This window comes from Aotus nancymaae, unplaced genomic scaffold (genome assembly GCF_030222135.1).
Source record: "Aotus nancymaae isolate 86718 unplaced genomic scaffold, 86718_ANA_hifiasm-v0.15.2.pri h1tg000041l, whole genome shotgun sequence".
NCBI lineage: Eukaryota > Metazoa > Chordata > Mammalia > Primates > Aotidae > Aotus > Aotus nancymaae.
Window position 1 is genome coordinate 1,634,740 of NW_026988455.1, and position 20,956 is coordinate 1,655,695.

At 43.8% G+C, this 20,956-nt stretch overlaps 1 protein-coding gene and 1 long non-coding RNA gene across 4 annotated transcripts in view; one reads left to right on the plus strand and one right to left on the minus strand.

Annotated features, from left to right (window-relative positions):
- The window catches only part of LOC135268655 (uncharacterized), a 239,942-nt gene that overhangs the window by 179,442 nt on the left and 39,544 nt on the right, over positions 1 to 20,956 (plus strand). The gene's annotated exons all lie outside the window — the stretch shown is intronic.
- The window catches only part of ALDH1A2 (aldehyde dehydrogenase 1 family member A2), a 160,060-nt gene continuing 156,118 nt past the window's right edge, over positions 17,015 to 20,956 (minus strand). For 2 of the 3 annotated variants that reach the window (XM_021666206.2, XM_012443025.3), the window contains one exon: positions 17,015 to 18,875. In XM_021666206.2, coding sequence (XP_021521881.1) covers positions 18,803 to 18,875 — 73 coding nt within the window. In that variant the 3' untranslated portion in view covers positions 17,015 to 18,802. The remainder of the gene's footprint in view (positions 18,876 to 20,956) is intronic. The other variant, XM_064361343.1, reaches the window with a different exon arrangement.

Here is a 20,956-nt window from a genome sequence, read left to right on the forward strand (position 1 = left end):
TGAACATCATAAACATATCGCGTATGTTTGTGGCATTTTTTTAAAAAAATTTATTTCCAGTTCAGGGGTACACGTGAAGGTTTGTTACAGAGGTGAATGCATGTCATGGGGGTTGTTGCACAGATTTTTTTATCACCCAGGTATTAAGCCCAGTACCCAATAGTTCCCTCTGGTGCTCCTCTCCCTCCTCCCACCCTCTGCTCTCTAATGGGCCTCAGTGTCTGTGGTTTCCTTCTTTGTGTTCAAAAGTTCTCATCATGTAACTCCCATTAACAAGTAAGAATATTTGGTATTTGATTTTCTGTTCCTGTGTTAGTTTGCTGATAATAACCTCGAGCTCCGTCCATATTCCCACGAAAGGCATTATCTTGTTCTTTTTTATGCCTGCATAGCATTCCATGGTGTATATGTACCACATTTTCTTTAATCTGTCATTGATGGGCATTTGATTGCACGTCCTTGCTTTTGTGAATAGTGCTGCAGTGAACATTCATACGCATGTGTCTTTATGGTAGAATAATTTATATTTTTCTGAGGATATACCAAGTAATAGGATGGTTGGGTTTAATGGTAGTTCTGCTTTTAAGTCTTCGAGGAATTGCCACACTGCATTCCACAATGCTTGTATTTTTGTATCCAGCTAATTTACATTCCCACCAACAGTGTATAAGCATTCCTTTTCTCTGCAACCTTGCCAGCATCTGTTATGTTTTGACTTTTTAATAATGGTCATTCTGACTGGTGCGAAGTAGTATTTCATTGTGGTATCTGTAGACCAGAGCTGGAGGCATTGCATTACCTGACTTAAAACTGTAATTGATATGCATTTCTCTAAAGATCATTGATACTGAGCTTTTTTCATATGTGTTGGCTGCATGCATGCTTCTTATGAAAAGTGTCTGTTCATGTCCTTTGCTTCCTTTTATGCGGTTGATTGCTTTTTGCTTGTAAATTTGTTTCAGTCCCTTATAGAGGCTGGATATTAGACCTTTGTCAGATGCATAGTTTGTAAATATTTTCTTCCATTCTGTAGGTTGTTTACTCTGTTGATAGTTTTTCTCTATAGAAGCTCTAAAATGTAATTAGATCTCATTTGTCAATTTTTGTTTTTGTTGCAATTGCTTTTCGTGCCTTTGTCATGGCATCTTTGCCCATTCCTATGTCCAGGATGGTATTGCTTAGGTTTTTGACAGGGTTTTTATAGCTTTGAGTTTTACATGTAAGTCTTTAATCCATCTTGGGTTGATTTTTATATATAGTATAAGGAAACTTCAATCTTCTGTATATGGTTAGCCAGTTATCCTGGCACCGTTGATTGAATAGGGAGTCTTTTCCCCGTTGCTTGTTTTTGTCAGCTTTGTTAAAGATCAGATGGTTGTCTGTGTGTGACCTTATTTTGGGGCTCTCTATTTTTTTATTTAATTTTTTTTTTTTTAACCAGTACCATGCTGTTTTGGTTACTGTAGCCCTGCATTATAGTTTTAAGTTGGGTATTGTGATGCCTCCATCTTTGTTCTTTTTGCTTAGGACTGCCTTGGCTATTTTGGGCTCTTTTTTGGTTCCATAAGAATTTTAAAATAGCTTTTTCCAGTTCTGTGAAGAATGCCAATGGTAGATTGATAAAAATAACATTGAATTTATAGATTGCTTTGGGCAGTATGACCATTTGATAATATTGATTCTTCCTATCTATGAGCATGGGATGTTTTCCATTTGTTTGTGTCTTCTCCTCTGATTTCTTTGAGCAGTGTTTGGTAATTCTCATTGTAATGATTTTTCACCTCTCTGTTAGCTGTATTCCTATTTTATTATTTTTGTGGCAATGGTGAATGGGATTGCCTATCAGATTTGACTCTTGGCTTGGCTGGTTTTGGTGTACAGGAATGTTAGTGATTTTTGTACATTGATTTTGTATTCTGAAAATTTGCTGAAGTTGTTTAGCAGCTGAGGGAGCCTGTTTATCAGCCAAAGGCCAAGACTAGGGGGTCTTCTACCTATAGAATCATGTCATCTGAAATCAGGGATAGTTTGAATTCCTCTCTTCCTATTTGGACATCCTTTATTTTTTTCTCTTGCCTGATTGTTCAGGCTAGGACTTCCAATACTATGTTGAATAGGAGTGGTGAGAGAGGCTCTCTTCTCCTGTGCCGGTGTTCAAGGAGAATGCTTCCAGCTTTTTCCCACTCAGTATGATGCTGGCTGTGGATTTGTCATAGATGGCTCTTACTATTTTGACATATGTTCCTTTAATACCTAGTTGATTCAGAGTTTCTAACACAAAGAGGGGTTGAATTTTATCACAAGCTTTTTCTGCATCTATTGAGATAGCCATGTGATTTTTGTGTAAAGTTCTGTTTATGTGATGAATTACATTTATTGATTTGCATATGTTAAACCAATCTTGCATCCCAGGGATAAAGTCTACTTGATCATGGTTGCTTAGCTTTTTGATGTGCTGCTGGATTCAGTTTGTATTTTGTTGAGTATTGTTACATAGATGTTCATCAAGGATATTGGTCTGAAGTTTCCTTCATTTGTTTGTTTTTGTTTTGTCTTTGCCGGGTTTTGATATCGGGATGATTCTGGTCTCATGGAATGAGTTATGGAAGAGACCATCCTCCTCGACTTCTTGGAATAGTTTCAGTAGGAATGACACCAGCTCTTCTTTATATATCTGGTAGAATTCATCTGTGAATTGATCATGTCCTGAGCTGTTTTTTGTTAATAGACTATTTATTACCGATTCACATAACAGTCTGGCTACTTTTCCATAGGGCTGCTGCAGTATATTGGGAGCCTGCCCCAGTCCCTAGTCACCTTGGATTTTCTAGTACCTGGAGGTATCAAGAGTAAAGCCTATGAAACAGCAAAAATAGTGGCTGCCTGTCTCTGAGAGCTCTGTCCCAGGGAGGTACGACCCTGTTGCTGGCCTGAGCACACCTGTAGGAGGTGGCTAGAGACCTGGTTGGAAGGTCTTGCCCAGTAAGGAGGAGTGGTGTTGGGGACACACTTATAAAAGCAGTCTGGTCATGTTTTTGTAGAGCAGCTGTTCTGTGCTGGTAGCCTGCTTCCACCCCCAGTTGGCTTGGACTCTCCAAAGCCTGAAGGCTGGATGGCTAAGTCACCCAAACAGCGAAGATGGTGGCCCACTTCTCCCCCTGAGAGCTCTGTCTCAGGGAGGTACAACCCTGCTACCAGTGGCTGGCTAGAATTCCAGACCAGTGGGTCTTATCCCGTGAGGTGCTGTGGAAGTGAGGGTTACAGACTACTGTTGCTCGGTTCCCTGGATTCAGCCCCTTTCCTAGGGACATATACCGGGGTCTAACCTCTCACTTTGCTGGAGATGCAGCTAGCTACTTTTATCAGGAAGCCTGGAAAGCTCAGGTAGCTAAGGCTTCTGGGTCTTTGTGCGCGCCTGGGCAGATGCTCTCCCAAGACTCCACATAGCTCTGTGTATCAGGCTGAAGGCCCTAGTGCAGTGGGTTCACCAGGGGATCTCCTGACCTGAGAGTTGCAAAGATCCACGAGAAAATCAAGTGTTCCTGGGGTCACACATCAACTTACTGCCTCCCTGGGCAGGAGAAGTTCCCCTGGCTCTTTGCTGCTCCTGGGTGGGCTGTCATCTTGCCTTGCTTTTGTCTATTCTCCGCGGGTCAGGTTGTTTCCTTGATTAGTCCCAACGTGTGCACCTGGATGTTTCAGTTGAAGGTGCTCTACTCACTCTCCTGTCTTGTTCCTCTCCATGAGCTGTGCACGCTAGCCGCTTCTAATCAGCCATATTGGCCACCCACTGTGTGCATTTTTAACCTACATGGTATCATGCTTTAAATATTTTTCTGCAACAGGTCATCTTCTCCTAACAGTTATGTTTGAAACTAATCATTCTTACTCTTCCTGGTACATGGGAAAGAGTCAATAAATGTAGTGTATTTTATGGTGGAGCTTTATATTTTATTTTAAAAGTCTGAGTGACATCTCATGATTGTGCATCTGTACTGCTGTGACTACTAGTAAGGTTAAGAAACTTTTGTTATGTTTACTGGCTGCTTATATTCATTTTTCTTTGGATTATCTATTCATATTCATTGCCCAGTTTTCTTTTGCCTTGTCTTTTTCTTCTTAATTTCTGTATACTCTGGATCCTGATAATTTGTTTGTTAATGCATTGCAAATATTTTCAGATATCTGTTATGTGCTTATTTTTTAAAAATGCCATGGTGAAACCCCGTCTCTACTAAAAAAATACAAAAATTAGCCAGGCGTGGTGGTGGGCGCCTGTAGTCTCAGTTACTCGGGAGGGTGAGAAAGGAGAATCACTTGAACCCAGGAGGTGGAGGTTGCAGTGAGCCGAGACCACGTCATTGCACTCCAGCCTGGGTGACAGAGCGAGACTCTGTCTCAAAGAAAAAAAAATACTACTTACGAACTGAATACCATGTTCTAGATATTGGAGTACATTGTCAAAATAGCACTGCAAACTACATATTAATCTCCCTCTCAGTTTTATAGCAGAGGAAAATGAGAGGCAAAAGATAAGTACCTTAACCTGAGTCCCACATAAATGGCAGAGCCAGAATCTGAAGCTTGCCCGTCTGACTCCAGTCCCAGTCTTACTACCACTCTTGACCTTTGTCTAGTATAATGATCCCACTTGACCAAATGCAAGGATTACGTTTCAAACCTCAGATCATTTTATAATAGACTAAGAATATAAACTCTTTAATTCAACCGGTAAGCTCTCATCTACTTTCCATCAATGCTGTTTGGTGTGGCACTATGCAAGCAAGCCCAGGCAGAACAAGTCAAGCCACAAGCCACTTGAAGACAGGAGCCAAGTCTTGTGCAGAGTGCTGTATCACATGGAGGTGCTAGGAATTGATGAGATGAAAGGTCCTGTCTCTAGCAGGCAGAGTTGTACTTGTCTGTTGTCAGTGGCTGTCAAGGATCTGTTGTCTTCAGGATCCTTGGGGAGGTCTTTCCACCACTATACTTGCCCCACCCTGATCCTGGGTTCAGAGCTGTCTGGCTAGATCCTGCAAACCTCCCCTGCCCTGTAGTGGGCTTCCTGTTCCTCACCGTTACTGCTCCTTGTGGATTCCAGCAGAGCAGCTTTCAGTCCACTGGCCAGCCTGCTACACTAGAGAAGCCACGTTAGAAATCAGTCTGAAGGTCATAGAGCAAAAAAACCGAATCCTAGTGTTGAGTAATCTTCAGGAGCCTCTCTTTCAGGTCATGCCCCAGCCACCTCCTTGCAAATTCCATTCGGAAGCTCAGAGGAGAGCAGTCCAGTCGTCATTTCCATTTGTTGTCAGAAAAGACTACTGGTCCCCTTTTCTCCCTTTCTCAGTCACTCTTCAAGGCCCTGCAAGTACCTCACTACTTTTCTTATGCACGGTCATGGATCTACTTTGGTCGATGGATAAATTCTTCCCCTTGAAGTTCATTCCATGTACTTTCTGTTGTCTTTTGTTACTTCTATCTACACTGTTTTCTAGAAGCTATCATCATAGAGGGAGTCAGCACAGGGTTAAGTCAGGTTCTGGGCTTTGGGCACACATTGGAATCTCCCAGCTGTATGCCACTGAGCAAATTTAAAGTGCCTGATATATTGTAGGCTACATAATAACAATGCTCTCTTTTTATGACTGCTTCTCTCCATCCACCCTTCTAATGTACTTTTTGGAAGCAGAGAGGTATTGAGTAACTTAAATGTCAGAGTCTCTATGAAAGTTCCTTTAAAAATCCCCCCAGCCCCTTCTCACCATCAAAATGTATCCCTTTCTTCCTCTGTCTTTCTACTCTAGGTTCTCTTCTTCCTGTACATATCATATGATATTATAGTGATATTATATTATAGGTGCATTTTTAACCTACATGGTATCATGCTTTAAATATTTTTCTGCAACAGGTCATCTTCTCCTAACAGTTATGTTTGGAACTTATCATTCCTACTCTTCCTGGTACATGGGCAAGAGTCAACAAATGTAGTGTATTTTATGGTAGAGCTTTATATTTTATTTCTAATACATATAGTGATGTATTTATTTCTCTATCGCCCGCATAGGCGGGGAGCTTCAAGCACCAGTACTTCCTGTTCACTAGGTAGTCTGTGACTTAGTGCAATGCCCAACACTGAGCATGGGACAGTTCATCCTTGCTGAAAGTATGAATGAAAGAAGGACAAAAGGAAGCTAGAGAACTGTGGATGTACACACTAGTGAGCAGAGTGGGCATCATACCGAGTGGGTTAGCTGGAGTTGAAAAGGAGAGGAGTGGACAGTGAGGAGTGGTTCAGCAGGGGCTGCGGACTGGGGGTCCATCACCTCTACTGATGTCCTACCCCAAGGTCTGAAAGAAGACTGGATTCTAGTTTCTGCACTGCCAGTTCTGATAGCCTCTCAAATCTCAGCCTCCATCAGTAAAACAGGGATTAATCATATCTTTCACCCGGGACAGTGTTGAGCTCTCAGTAGAACATGTAACATAAAGAAACTTCACAATTGCAAAGGATGTTGAGAAGAGGAAGCTAATTCTGAAGTTTAACTCACTTGTTCAAGGGTGTGGAGTCAACACACAGCTGGGACCGGAACCCAGATGCCTGGACTCGTAGTCAAGGGCCCTCCCACCACATGAAGCTGCCCCTCTGGGAGCACTAGAGTGAAGAACACCGAATCTTAAGAAATGCAAAGGAATTCTTCATACGCTTGCACACAAAGCCCACACTCATGTCCTGCTTCAAAGCAAGCCAATTGGATGTTAAGAAACAGGAAACAACCAAGCTATGAAGAAAACTGATCCAAGTGTTGAAAAGATAATTTTTCCAAAACCAGACCCCTGGTGAAGCTTCATTGTATTATTTATTAGCTAAGGGTAGGAGTATGTGGAAATGAAAGGTTGCTGGGACCATTAATAGATCTTTATGGCCATTACTGACTCAAATATCAGGAATGAAGGGCCTTTGCTCTCTAGAATCCCCAGCTCCTTTTCTGGGGCAGTCTTTCAGGTATGAAATCATTCAACTTTGGAAAACTGTCTTTTTGTTTGATGCTGCAAAGGACAGAGGCAGTAAGGACAGAGGCAATCAACAGGGCAGGGCTTGCATCTTCCCAGAGGGACCAGCGGAGACGCACATTTACCTTGACAAGTTCCCCTTCTGAGGCAGCACCTGGGGGTCCCCAGGGCCATTCATCCAGCAACCTCGAGCCTCTGTGGGCAGGTTCTGGGCTTGGGAGAAGCCCTTCCTGGCACGGTTCCATGCCAGAAAAAGAATTCTACTTTCTCCCTGCAGGAGGAGAGAGGGTCTTGGGGTGAATGGAACCACAGCCCTCCAGTCCCAGAATGGCACAGGCCTTCAGTGAGATGACAACAGCCAACACAAGCTAGGCCCCTAGGGCACACCAAGCACAGGACTAAGAGCACTGCATACATGATCTGCTGTCATTTCCCAAAATCCAAAGCCTCAGCTCTCCCATCCCTAAGATAAGGAGACCCTAGAGGACCCCATAACGCCTGTCTTGAGACCAGCCTGTAGCACCAGCACCGGTGCTATATGTTAAACATGCGCATGACGTGTTTGGAAAGATACCCAGAAACAGATAATATTATTTGTTCTGAGGACTGAGACAGGAGGATAAGGGATTGGAAGGGAATTGTACAGTACACATACACTTTTTTTTTTTTTTTAATTTCAACCTAATGCTTGCAGTTAACAACTTTAAAATAACTAAAACAATTCGCATTTAAAAATAAGATGAACAACAAATACAGATTTCTGGGCTTACTGCAGTCCAGTTGAATCAGAGTATTCAGAGAGGAAATGGGACAACCATATTTAATCAATTATCCAAAGTGATTCTTATGCCAGGTTCAAGAACCACTGCCCTTAAAGACAGCTATTCCCTCCCTACTCAGGACCCCTGTATTTTACAGATAAGAAGACTGAGCTGTGAGAGGAACACTGGCTAAGCCAAGTCAGAGTTTCTGAGAAACAGAATAGCAAGTAAAATGTAGGTTTTCAGTGCCGGATTTCCAAACTATGAAAACCCTCACCCTCATGTCCCCCAGCATCTTTGTATTTTAATTCTACGTCTTGCCCCGGGTCCCTTGGCCTTCAAACCCTGCTTTCTTCAAGCTAATCTGGTAAACAGAGTGACGATGTGTTTAGTGGGTACTAACGAGCAAATGTACTTTATTAAAAGACACTTCATGAAGCTTTCTGGATCCATGTACAATTAACAACTGTGTTTTACTTCTGTCAAGTAATACAGGCGATTCAGTGGGATAGCAGTTTTCCCAAAATTCTACCCCAGGAGGCAGAGGAGAAAAAGCACTAGACTTAAGTCCCAAGGCCTGGATGTAAAGGTTTATCCTGTGGAATTCATTTTGGCTCATTTTCTACATCTGTAAAATGAGGATATTAGAGTGAATAATCTGAAAGGTCCCCAGGTATGGTTTGAATGTGTCCCTCAAAGTTCATGTGTTGAAAATGGAAGCCCCAAAGCAACAGTGTCGAGAAGTGAGATATTTAAGAGGCAATTAAGTCTTGAGGGCTCTGCCCTCATGAATGCATTAATGTTATCACGGGAATGGGTTTGTTACAAAAGCAAGTTTAGCCCTCTTTTGCCTCTCTTGCTTGCTCGCTCTTGGCCTCTCTTGCCCTTCTGCCTTCTGCCATGAGATGATGCAGCATGAAGGCCCTCACCAGATGCCACTGCCATGTTCTTGGACTTCCCAGCCTCCCGAACAGTGGACCAACTTCTAATGTTTGTAACTCACCCAGTTTTTGGTATTCTGTTATAGCAACACAAAATGGACTAAGAAAAACCTCCAAGGCCTCCTTTACTTTCTCAAAATTCTATATATAATTCCTGCCTAAATATTTCTTTTCCATTTGAATCTGTATTTTAAATGATAGGAAGATACGCTCATTCTTTTGGAAAACAGTTTCCTGGTAACACTGAAAATTTTGTAACTCTGAGCACCAAGAGTATGATTTTAGCCATTTTAGGATTGGGTGGGCAACAAAAGGAATTATTCAGGGCAATTTCAGTTTTGACCAGAAGAAAGAAGGGTAGCAGTGACCAAATATAAGTTAAATAAGAGAAAATGGCCTGTTAGAATTGGAGAGGACCCACCATTGAAAGCTGTATTTTAGCACAGATATGCCTGATCCCTCGTGATTTCTGCTCTTGTAGAGGCAGGAAAGCAAGATATGTGTCAAAGAAAGGGATGGTCGATAAGACATTCTCTATTTTTCATTTCCTTGCAGTCCCTACTATACCAACTAGGACAAGGAGCCTTGATTTAAGGTTTCTCTCCTACTAAAATGCAAGACAGAGATGTTACTTTAAGTCTTATCAGCCATATACTCTGAGTGTATATAAATTTTTCAAATCTTTTTGTGAGCAGGTTTAAAAAATTTTATTGTGGTACAATATATATAACATAAAATTTTCCATTTTAACGATTTTTAGGTGCACAGTTCTGTGGCATTTAGCACATTCACACTGTTGATGTCACCATCCTCTCTCTCTAGAACTTTCTCATCTTCCCCATGTGAAACTCCACAGCCATTAATAACACTAACACCTATTCCCTTTCCCACTCGTCACTGGCTGCCACCATTCTGTGTTCTGTCTCTATGAATTTGACTACGCTAGGTACTTCATCTAAGTGGCATCTTATAGAAGTGGTGCCTTATATAAGTGAAATTATACAATATTTGTCTTTTTGTGACAGGCTTGTTTCATGTAGCATGTCTTAAGAGTTCACTCATGTTGTAGCATGTGACAGGATTTCCTTCATTTTTAAGGCTGAAAACGTTTATATGTTAGTATGTTATATAATATATAGATAATAATTGTGTATATATACATGTATAAAACAATTGTGTGTGTGTATTGTGTGCATGTGGTGTTTGGGGGTGTATCTGGGTTGTGTGGTGTTTGGGTGTGTGTGGTGTGTGTAATGTTTGGGAGTGTGTGTGTGGGTTGTGTGTATGGCGTTTGGGTGTGTGTGTGGTGTGTGTAGTGCGTGGGTTGTGTGTATGGTGTTTGGGTGTGTGTGTGGTGTGTGTGTGGTGTTTGGGGGTGTGTGCGGGTCGTGTGTGTGGTGTGTGTATGTTGTTTGGGGAGGGTGCGTGGTGTTTGGGGAGGGTGTGTGGTGTGTGTGTATGGTATTTGGGGGTGTGTGTGTGGTGTGTGTAGTGTTTGGGAGTGTGTGGGTTGTGCGTATGGTGTTTGGGTGTGTGTGTGGTGTGTGTGTGGTGTTTGGGGGGGGTGTGTGGGTCGTGTGTGTGTATGTTGTTTGGGGAGGGTGTGTGGTGTTTGGGGAGGGTGTGTGGTGTTCAGGGAGGGTGTGTGGTGTGTGTGTATGGTATTCGGGGGCGTGTGTGTGGGTTGTGTGTGTTGGGGGAGAGTGTGTCTGGTGTGTGTAGCTCTGAGCACCAAAAGCGTGGTTTTAGCCATGTCAGCATTAGGTGGGTGGCCAAGGGGACCATTCAGTGCATTTTCAGTTTTGATCAGAAGAAAGAAGAGTAGCTTGGGACTCACTAAAAGAAAAGAAATACACAATAAATTATGTATATATATGCAAATATATATGTGTGTGTGTGTATATATACACACACACACACCACATTTTGTTTAGTCATTCATCTGTTGATGGACACTTTTGGCTATTGTGAACATGAGTGTACAAATATCCGTTGAAGTCCCAGCCATGAGCAGGTTTAGACAGGGAGGAGAGGACCCTATCTGGCAGGCTGGGGCACTGGGGACAAACTTGCCTCTTTCCTGGTTGTACACAGCCTTTCCATGGAGCTGGGCCCCTGCGCTCATCACTTTAGATCGTCTCACCCCGGGTGCACTGTGAGTTGAGCCCCACACACTGGTGAGCCCTCCCTAGCGGGCAGCTGTGGCCAACACCACGCAGGCTTACCGTTCCTCTCGGGACCACCCCATTTGATGGCTCTGTGGAGCACTTTTTCCTTACAAGCGTTGTGCCTTCCTGCCTCCTCAGCTGAGGACCTGGATGCATGACTCAAACCCATGTAAATAAGCACATCTCCCAAACTGTCAGTGACCTTCGGAATAGGAAAGAATTGCACTGGAGGGTATGGGAACCTCTCTCGGAGTAGAGCTTTTAAAGGTTACCAAAACATTTCTGAACAATGTGTTGAATAGGCAAGACTAAAAACTGTGGTTTAGTTTCCTGACAAGAATTACTGACAGGCTTATTTATTACAGTCCTTGATATCGCTGAGGGTAAGTGGAAAAAAATGACAAGTGTTTCCAATATGTATGTGGCGTTTCGCATTACTTTACTTGTTATCTTTGAGAGAGAAGAAAAGGAAAAATAAAAAAGCCAAATCAGAATCCTGGGTCATCACGCCCCAAGCTGAGACCTCAGGATTGAGTGGGTTTCCAGGGCGAGTTTATTTTCCTAGGTTTGTAAAAGGTTATCAGTTGGTCTTGTGGGCAAGCCTTGTGTTTAGTTTGCAAAAATAACAGTTTCTTGTGGGAATGGAACAGAACAAGCAAGCAACAGAAGAACTGTTCTGAGCATTTTCCCGTTTTCTCTCTGCTGTCCTTGAGGCAGAGCTGACTTTAGTTCAGCCCCTGTTTAGCAGAGGGCTCCTGCTTTCAGCATCTGGCCAGGACAGCCCCTGCTCTTCTGGCAGCTTGGTGGAGCTGAGAGGCCTTTGCATAATGTTGTTCCTCCAGAGGCATTCTTGTCATCCAGAGGACTGCTGTGGTTTCATTTAAATAGTCAAACCAGGCAAGTCATTTCCTTTCCAGGCCAAAAGCCACCATGTTCCTTGAGCTTGGTGATCACGATAAAGACAACAACAATCATCATTATCATCATCATCATCATCATCATCCTATTACAGCTAACATTTATTCAGCACGAATTGGCAAAGCCCCCCTATAAGTTAGTATTTGCTGGCCTCACCAATTTATCCCTTGCCCATTCTTGCTATCTATCTGTTCATTTAAACAGACGGGAGCCAGCCCAACATCTTCTGTCAAAAAATTCTCTGGATCTCAGTGACTCAGCAGGTGGAGCAGAACTTCCTGGGCACAGACATGTAATTTTTAAATGGTCATTATCTTTCCAACCTCCTAGCATTCACCTAGTTACTAGCTCCAGGGCCACCGTCTCTAAGTCTACCTTCATGTAGGTGTCTTCCTGCCTGGCTTCCATATAGAAACTATCCCAAGGCAGATCACAGAGGGTGAGATAGACAACCTCTTTGGGACTACAGCCTCTAGTAAATACGGATTTATTTATTCATTTTCATTAATTGCTCCCATTTGTTTGAGCTCTTACAATGGGGGCTGTTAAGCACATTCTTGTTCTGCTCTCATGGTAACAGTGAAGGCAGGTAATTTTATCACCCCATTTTATAGGTGAGAAAATTGAGGGTTTGGAAGGCTAATTAATTTTCCAAGGGCATACAGCTGGTAAGTGACAGAGCACCTTGGAATTCTGTTCATTTACCCATTGGAGGAGGTCTTGATTTTACCGACAAGCTTCCCTTTCTGGAATTAGAGAATGTCAGATCAAAGCGTCAAAGAGTAGACACGTGACAAGGGGTGGCCATCCCCTCCAAACACACCCGTTCCCCAGCCTTGGCCTGACGAGCCCCTATTCCCACCTGCCTTGGTACACATAGCTCAGGGCTGGGAGTGGACGTTGTTGCAGGCTCTGAGAATGTTTGTGGCCATCACACCTCCCCAAGGCCACCAGGGAGCATGAGCTAATAATTGTATTAACAAGTGGCATCTGGATTTTATTCCATTTTACACGAATCCTGTGTTGTTTATGAATGAAACTAACTTGGGAAATGGAGACGGGGGCCTCCACTGTTTAACAAACAGACCTTCTGCTTGGATGTGCCAAGCTCTGGTAAGCCAGAGAGCACTATAGGTTCCTGTTCCTTGCTACTCAGCTACCCACAGTGGCAGTCTTGAAAGCTGTCACTTTAAATTTCCAGCCAAGAGAAACTGGGGGAAGGTACTACATTATTGGTCCATAAATTGGATGTATCTGCCTGGAATTAGAAAGAGGTCTTCCCAGGGTCCTAGAAACCCCATGTGTGGCTGCAGGTGGGGTAAGAGGGGTCCCTCCTCTTTCCAGCTTAGGATTGCTTGAGTTGGTTTGATTTTATCCTGCCTAGACTCTAAAATAGGAAACCAGAGGCACCTTTCTGAAAACACACTGGGGAAACCATGTTATAGAAGAAATGGGGCAACTCAATAGACTTGATAATGTCTATTTCACCAGGATAAGGACAGGGATTGCTCTAGAGAAACAGAAAGAGCAAGGCCAGAAGACCTTGAAACCATTAAGAGGTGTGCATGCTCCATCAGGAGTGGGGGCAGGCTGTGCTGGTTTCAGGTTCCTCCTTGCTACATAGATAAATGGCCAAAGGAAACATTATCCCAGCAGTTTCACATCAAAGGCTAAATGGCAAGCTGGTCTTCCTTTTAAGCTGGCCAATAACCAAATGAAAATTAGACAGTGTACATGTTGAAGAAGAGGGCTTCACGCCGTTCCAGAGTGGACTTTCCCATGCTCTCACTCCCAGCTGGTCTCACGGGTGAGCAGTTGCTGTATAAGACATTCTGGGTGGCACAGACAGTGTGGCCAGGGATACAGGCCAGATTATTGCTCTACAGAGGGTCTGAACAATATGTTGAATGTACAGGACTGAAGCTTGGAAGAAAGTCACAGCTGCATGCACCCCTCTGGCCCCTAGCTGGCTTGAAGTATTCAGATGAGGTCTGGCCACCAGGCAGGGAAGCCTCCCTGGAAACCCACAGGAAACTATCCTAAAGTCTGGGTCTACATGAAGGCCTAAACGCTGTGTGAGAAGTGAATGCGGATGTCCTGCAGACTGACTGCAAAACGTCAAAGAGCATTCTACTTTTGGTTTATATAGTTGTTTGCAGTTGTGTGTGTACATACATGTCTCAGACCATCTACTATGTCGCTTAATCCCCACATGCCTCTGTGAAGCAGGTAGCACAGGCATGATCATCTTGATCCTACAGAGGAAGCAGTGGAAGTTAAGACATACATCTTGTAAATGGTCACTAAGAGACACTAAGTGAGGACCTCTGATTACACTTCTCTCTCTCTGATGCAGCGTGCTTTTCGCTCTGGCACACTGCTAGTCGGCTGACACCAAGGGCAGAATTGTCACTCTGGATTACCCACTCAGCCGACCTGGGAAAGGTACCACGTTACTCTTCCTTCCACACTTTGGGTGTCTGTGCATGGGAAGGAGATACCGTGAGATGGCCAGGGAAGCTGCTGCTCATTGCTTATAAATGGCCTTAGACTATGCGATTTACAAGGATGATAGCCATGTATGTCCTGCTTTGTATTCCCAGCACCTGTGCCAGTGACTAGCACAATAAACATTTGTGGAGGGAGGGAAGGAAGGAAGAAGAGGGAGAGGGAAGGTGGAAGAGGAGGTTCGTTTCTTAGGATCACCAGGTATGCAGTGTCAGAATTCCCTCATCAGGCAGTAGGGCCGCAGAAGCAGTGTGATAAGACTGTGTCATCTGTATTTTCTAGCCCCATTCTGATTTCATTAGTTTCCCATCTCCATTTTTTTTTAACACTCACTTTGATTTCATGGGAATTTGTTTTTATTATTGTTCTTACCTTTTAAGCATTCTTATGACTGATTTTAATATTTCTGAATTATTAGTCAACCAACAGAAAAACTAAAATAAATGACTATATAAATACATACAACTGGCAATGAATGGGCATTTCTGTTTTGGCAACACCTTCCCTCCTCCTCCCCCACTCCCCCCGCCAAGAATGTCACCAATTCAGAACTAGCAGAGTCTGCGAGATGTTTTTCCTAGCCATCTTGTATTCATCCTTTTCACACCTTCCTAAATCTACTCACTCTTTAACATATATTCTAAGACCAGTTACCTCCTGTCCCAGCTACTCGAAGCTCTCACTTCTTCTAATTCATGAGGCTTTGAGCAACCCTGAGCTCCTCTCCTCCCTGTCGGGTTCTGAGTGGGCGAGAGTATCAGGTGGAGAGAAAGAGAGCAGGTGTTCCATACATCCTGGCAGGTAGTGGGGAAATCTCTGGGAAGGCTCAGGGCCTGCTACTGCAGGGTCTGTCCTTGAGCATGGGGGAGGTCACATGGCTCACAGCTGAAGTGTAGGGCACTGCCATCACCCCTCCCAGCTAACACACACCGTCAGCTTCTACTTCATCAAGACAGAGATCCAAAGCCCCTTACGCATGGGCTCCACACACCACCCATCTTCTCAACCCTTTGCTGCCTGTGTTCCTTGACTTCTCTCCCTTCTTTCTGGGGTGTTAACACCTGCAGAGCTTCCCTTCTATTCTCTGACTACAGCCTCCCGTTCTTTTGCTGGGCTTTTTCTCCTTGGCCCTGGTTTTGGTTTTATCATCACTCTCTCTGGATCTACAGCAATCACTTTTATGTTTATGAGAGTCTGGTCCACTTGAGCCGAGTCCGAATTTCCTATCTCCAGTTGCCTGCTTAAGATTTCTATCTGGATGTCCCTTCATCACCCCCCGTTTTCATCTCCAAAGCCTGAAGTCAAGATCTCTTCCCAAAACTGCATTTAATTTTTCGCTTCCTGGCAGTGGAATTACCATTTTCCTACTTGCCCTGGTCAATAAACATAATCCTTTCATTCTTTCGTGTTCATTCCTCAAGTTCTGGTGACTTCTCTATTGATTTGTTTCCTTCCTCTTCCATCCTCCATAGTATTATGCCATCCATTGTTTTATGGCAAACAAACAGTAATCCGTCTCCTTCTTCTTCTACTTTGCTCCAGACTAGTGTACTCCAACCACTGCTTCCATTACATTCCAACTCAAAGCCCACGAGTGTCTGTTTTTTATTACATTACTAGGGGATGCCCCTGGCTAACCTAAGACCCTCACCAGTTCCCAGCATGGAATGCCTGCTCTTGCCAGCCCATCTCCTCACTATCATATAAGTCAGCTGAGCTTGGCCTCGTCTGTGTCTTTGTAGGTGATTCCTTAATGCTTTCACATGTCTATCTGATTCCGGATTCCTGCTATCTATACATGCAACAATGGTACTTTTCTAAAGGACTTTCAAATGATAACTTCATGTCCAGGCCTTTCTCATTTTCTTCCTGGTGGCTCAATGGACAGAACATGAGGTGGATTCTCAGGAGTCCCACATCTTATATTTCAGAGTTCCATTTGGTGCCGCGGGGGCTGCAAATCTCCCATGCTCTATCTGTTCTTCCGAAAGATAAGCTACCGGCAAAACAGAGCAGTGAACCCCAGTCCACAGCAATGCATCTCTTCCCTCAGACGAGATCTTCTCTGGGGCTAAGTCATTAGGTTTAGTTTTTGTCTCACTTGATCAGAACTTGAGTGGAGATTCCAAGGGTTGGAAGGGAAGGTGGGGAGATGTAAAATTCTAAAGGGCAGGATCCACTCCTCAAAAGCTTAACTCTGACAACACACTGAGAGAAAACAAGCTTGGTCTTGGTAGTAGGATAGTCACCATTTACAGATTGATTTTTACAGCTGCAAAAATATTTCATCAGGTTATCAGCCTTTGACTTAATTTCATTTTGGTAAATAATAAAGCTACTGTGAAATGCTGTCACCAACGTGAGCTCGTGGTGTGTAGTCCACGTTTGTGAAAACAGACCCTACAGACTCCTGTGTTTTGGTTTTCATGGAGGCTATTCTAAAGCAAACTTGTCATTTCATATATTTCAAACATGGTTATACTTACATACATGCCAGACAAACTATAGGTGCACATAGATTTTTAAATAGTATTGAACAATAAGGTTTTTGTTTACCTTAGCAAATTCTGTAAAAACACCCTTGCAGGCTTCGGCTCAGTAACCCAAGAGAGCAACATAACTGAAAAGCCCAGCAGCTGAGGGAAGGACCCAGATATACTCAGTATGACACAAAGACTTGGAAACACAGCCAAACAATCCCAAGGAGTACACAATATAAATGCTTTATTGCTAGCACAGAGGTTTTTTTTTAAGTAAATTAAAAGAAATAAATCTTCATTTTCACATTTTATATTGCAGTCCAAAGGTAACTAGTTGGTTAGTGGCTATGTCCACTTGGACACATGCTGGAGGAGGAGGGTGGCATTCACATGGAAGAACTCAGAAACGTGGCATTGGTCAGGGCTCAAAGCATTGGGCTGCTGAATGCACTGTCATTTGTAAGTAACATCAAGTGGAGACTTGAAAACGTCATGGATAGGTAAGAGTTAGAACATTGGTATGGTTAGGAAGCAGAAAATTGTTAAATACAGAAGGCTATATATATGTTGCCCATATTCCACATACTCTCGATTATGTTTGGTACTTTAAAAGACATGATCTGCATCTAGGTTAGAATCTGGATTGGATTTGGCAGGTGGAAAGACGGAAGAAGGAAAGGAAGCTAATATTTCCCACATCAAACTGGTGGAGTCACTGGAAGGCAGAAGAGGAGTATGTAGTTGGTAAGAAAGGGAGGCGGGCCTGCTTTACTCCCCCCACGCTGTAGGCCACCGCCTGCTCAGCGAGGGGCAAGAATGGCATGTGGATGAGCCACTGGGTGTGACAGAGGAGCTCAGTGGAGCAAGGCAGTCCTGGAACAATGGAACTCAGCAAATGGAAAAGGAAACCCCTAGGCTTGGCCAGATTTTCCAAGGTCTCTGCCAGTAGATGTAGGGCACGTTGGTAAAGTGTGATAGATCGAAATCACACCCGCAGCATTGGAGTAGCAGGTATTGGTGTAGGGAGCCGGAGTTCAAAAGAAGCTACAGGTTCCAACTACAGAAATAACTCATTTAATAGTAATTGTTGCCCACTATTAGCAACTGAATTATGTCTGCAAGGCAGCCAGCATTATCAAATTCTTGAGCCTACTCGGATTGTTTTTTGGTTGGTTCTAAGATAAACTTTAGAAAAGATCTTATCTGGCTATAAAAAACAATGCACCCCTTGCCTTATCCAGAATAGCCAAAAAGGAATCCAATACACACACACCCCCACCCCCAAAACTGTGTAGCAAGCTCAGAAGCTGTAAACTACACGTGATGACTTCCAGTCTCTATTGTCCCAATCTTTTTTCATTCATGTTATTTATGGATGTAAGAAAACCAGATTGGGTCAGTAATATCCTAGGTTCTTATTACATCTGTAGTGGACCAGCTCCTGGCATTTTCACTCTGGTCGGACTCTAACTAAAACCATTTCATGTTTTGCTTTGAAGAAATGGGTAACATGAAATGGTAATTTGGCTTTAAAACCTTGGAAAATTGTTCACGGCCCAAACATCTGCCCCAAAATTAGCTCAGCTGAGATCTCACTGGAAGAGAAGAAGGGGTGGGTAAGCGGGGAGGGCATGAAAGGAAGAAAAGGAAGAAAGTAGAAAGGTCACCTTTCCTTAAGAGGAAAGTTCTCTGTGACAAAGGCATCAAATAATACAGCTCCCTTATTTCATCCTGTGCTCCAGAAAGAGATACTGGCTGTGTCTGCTAGCTCCTCCTCTTACCTTTATCCCACTTTGCCCAATATTTGGTATCATTAAGGTGACCCCTTACAGAGTGCCAAGAAACTGTACCCAGCTGGTCTGCTTTAGTTGTGCAGTGACCCGCCTGGCCTACATGTTATTTCAATCTTTAAATAAAGACCGTGCTCAACTTTGTATTCCTGAGAGCTGGATCCTACAGAGAAAGCAGAGAGGGACAGACGTGCAGGCTGGGCTTCATCTTCCTTCTGGGCCTTCTTAGGAGTTCTTCTGGGGGATCTTTACTGTCACAGTCTTTACTTCTGAGTACTCTCGCAAGCCGAATTCCCCCCTGAAACACAGAAATGGGCCATATTAGATACCAGAAGTCCAGGGAGCTGTATGTGAGTGCAGCGGGAGTCCTGGGGAGCTGCAGTTTATCACCTGCGAACAGCAAGTCCTGGGGTGTTCATGTAAAAATTCATATATGGGCAGCCCAGCCTTCCTCTGAGGGTCAGAGAAACTGTCATGTCATGAGTAGTCACCAGATTTTAAAGTTAAAAGGTAATTTGTTTTCATAATACTGCACAGAAAAGCAGTGACTCTCACCTACTCAGAGAATTAATGTTGGCCTTGACCGGAGGGCACACAGACAACCCGGGGCTGCGGGGCTGTGCTCAGAAGCCAAGTGCTGTGGCCAGCAGGGGGACCAGGCCCAGGTCTCTGAACATCTTGGCCATGCCTCTCCCAAGGCAGCACTGGTTCAGTATTAGTTCTTCGGGACAGTGGTGTGATTTCCTCCCCACAAAACCCTTTTTTCTGCTACTGGCTACCCTCTGGATGTCTGTGTTCTCATAGCTTACTTAGAGATCTAGCCCACTTTAACTGAAAGAAAAGGTTCTAGAATCCTTTTCATTGTTCCTAAGATTTAATAAACAGGAATGAACACCTAATGGCCTACCATAAAAAGCAGAAGTCATCTGCAATACCTTAAAAATCTACTCCTGAATAATTATGGTCCACAGCCCATACCAGGTCAGGGGATATAGTTAGGAAATAAGAATCACTGATTAAAAAAGAATTGGGAAGTGTTAGCAATCTTCCCCACCTCCCCCAGATTCTCCTTCAGCTACTTCCCTTCTGGGATCCTGGTCAGGGATCAAAGATTGCCATTCATTCAGTCAAAAAACATTTATTGAGCTATTACTGCAGGCAGCATGGTGCTGGGGTTGGGGCAAGCAAAACTAAACAGCTGGTCTCAGCCTCTGAGGAGCTTGCAGGTGGTGGGGACTGACAGGGAGGGTGGGAGCGGGTCACATGTGTTCTGTCCTTCTGGGTGCTTACCACAGTGCTCCTTCTCTTCCACATCTTTCCTCTGTTCTCTTGTTCTTTTCACCTTGTTTAAGTGCCTTTTTTCCTTTTATCTATTTCATTATAAAATCAAGCATGTTCTCCTAAATCTGTTTCTTTAAAATAACAACTTGTTTTCTTCTATTCTTTTGGAAGTCACCCTTCAGTGATGGTTTTCCCAACAGCCTCAGGAGGAACTCCTCTTTCCTCCTCTCTGTTCACAGAGCCCCTTGTTCACACGTCAGCCACCACACTTACCACACTGAGAGGACGAGCAGCTCGAATATCTCTGTTTGCCCCACCAAATCAGCAGGATCAGTTGTATCCTACTGATTTTGCTTTTAGCCTTCCACCAAACATAGGGTATAGCATAGCCTACAAGAGCAGGCACAAAGGAGGTACCTGATGACCAATGAAGGAAGGGAAGGAGGGAGGGAAGGAGAAAGGAAGAGCTTCCCATTCCCCCTTCTCTAGTACTACCCTGTTGTCATATCTTTGTCATATCTTCGAGACCAGGAAAAAATAAAAGAACACTTAGGAGATACACTTGAATAGGAAAGGATTAAATGATTAAGAAAGACAGTCAGTTTTAAAAGGTACAGAGTTACTGTGACTGGGCTTTACCAGAGAGACTTGCTGTTAATGATTTTGGATTCCTTTCAGGAGCCACCATGGCCTACTTAAGGCTCCAATGGTTTTGCCAGCAGCTCCTCTGCGCACCATGGGCACCTGAGTTGACAGAGACAGCAACCAAGGGGAGACGAGGGCAAGCATGCTGTTCTCATGTCGGTATAGTTCATTTCGCTTAGAGGAATGAGCAACGAGCTGAAATTGCCCCACTCTTGGCATGTCTCTCTCATTAACTCCATCCAGGCTCGAAGTCTCTTTATTACCAGCTCAGCTCTGGCACTCTCTGGTCATTTTCCTGTCCTTGGGCAATTCTGAATGTGTCTCTTCCTCACGGACACCATGTGTGTCCCGTTTGAAGTGAGTTTACTCCCTTCTTGTCTCCCGGCTTGCGCACGCACTTACTAGGGCAGGCCCGGAGCCACACTTCACTCCCATGTGGCTCTTAACTAGGTT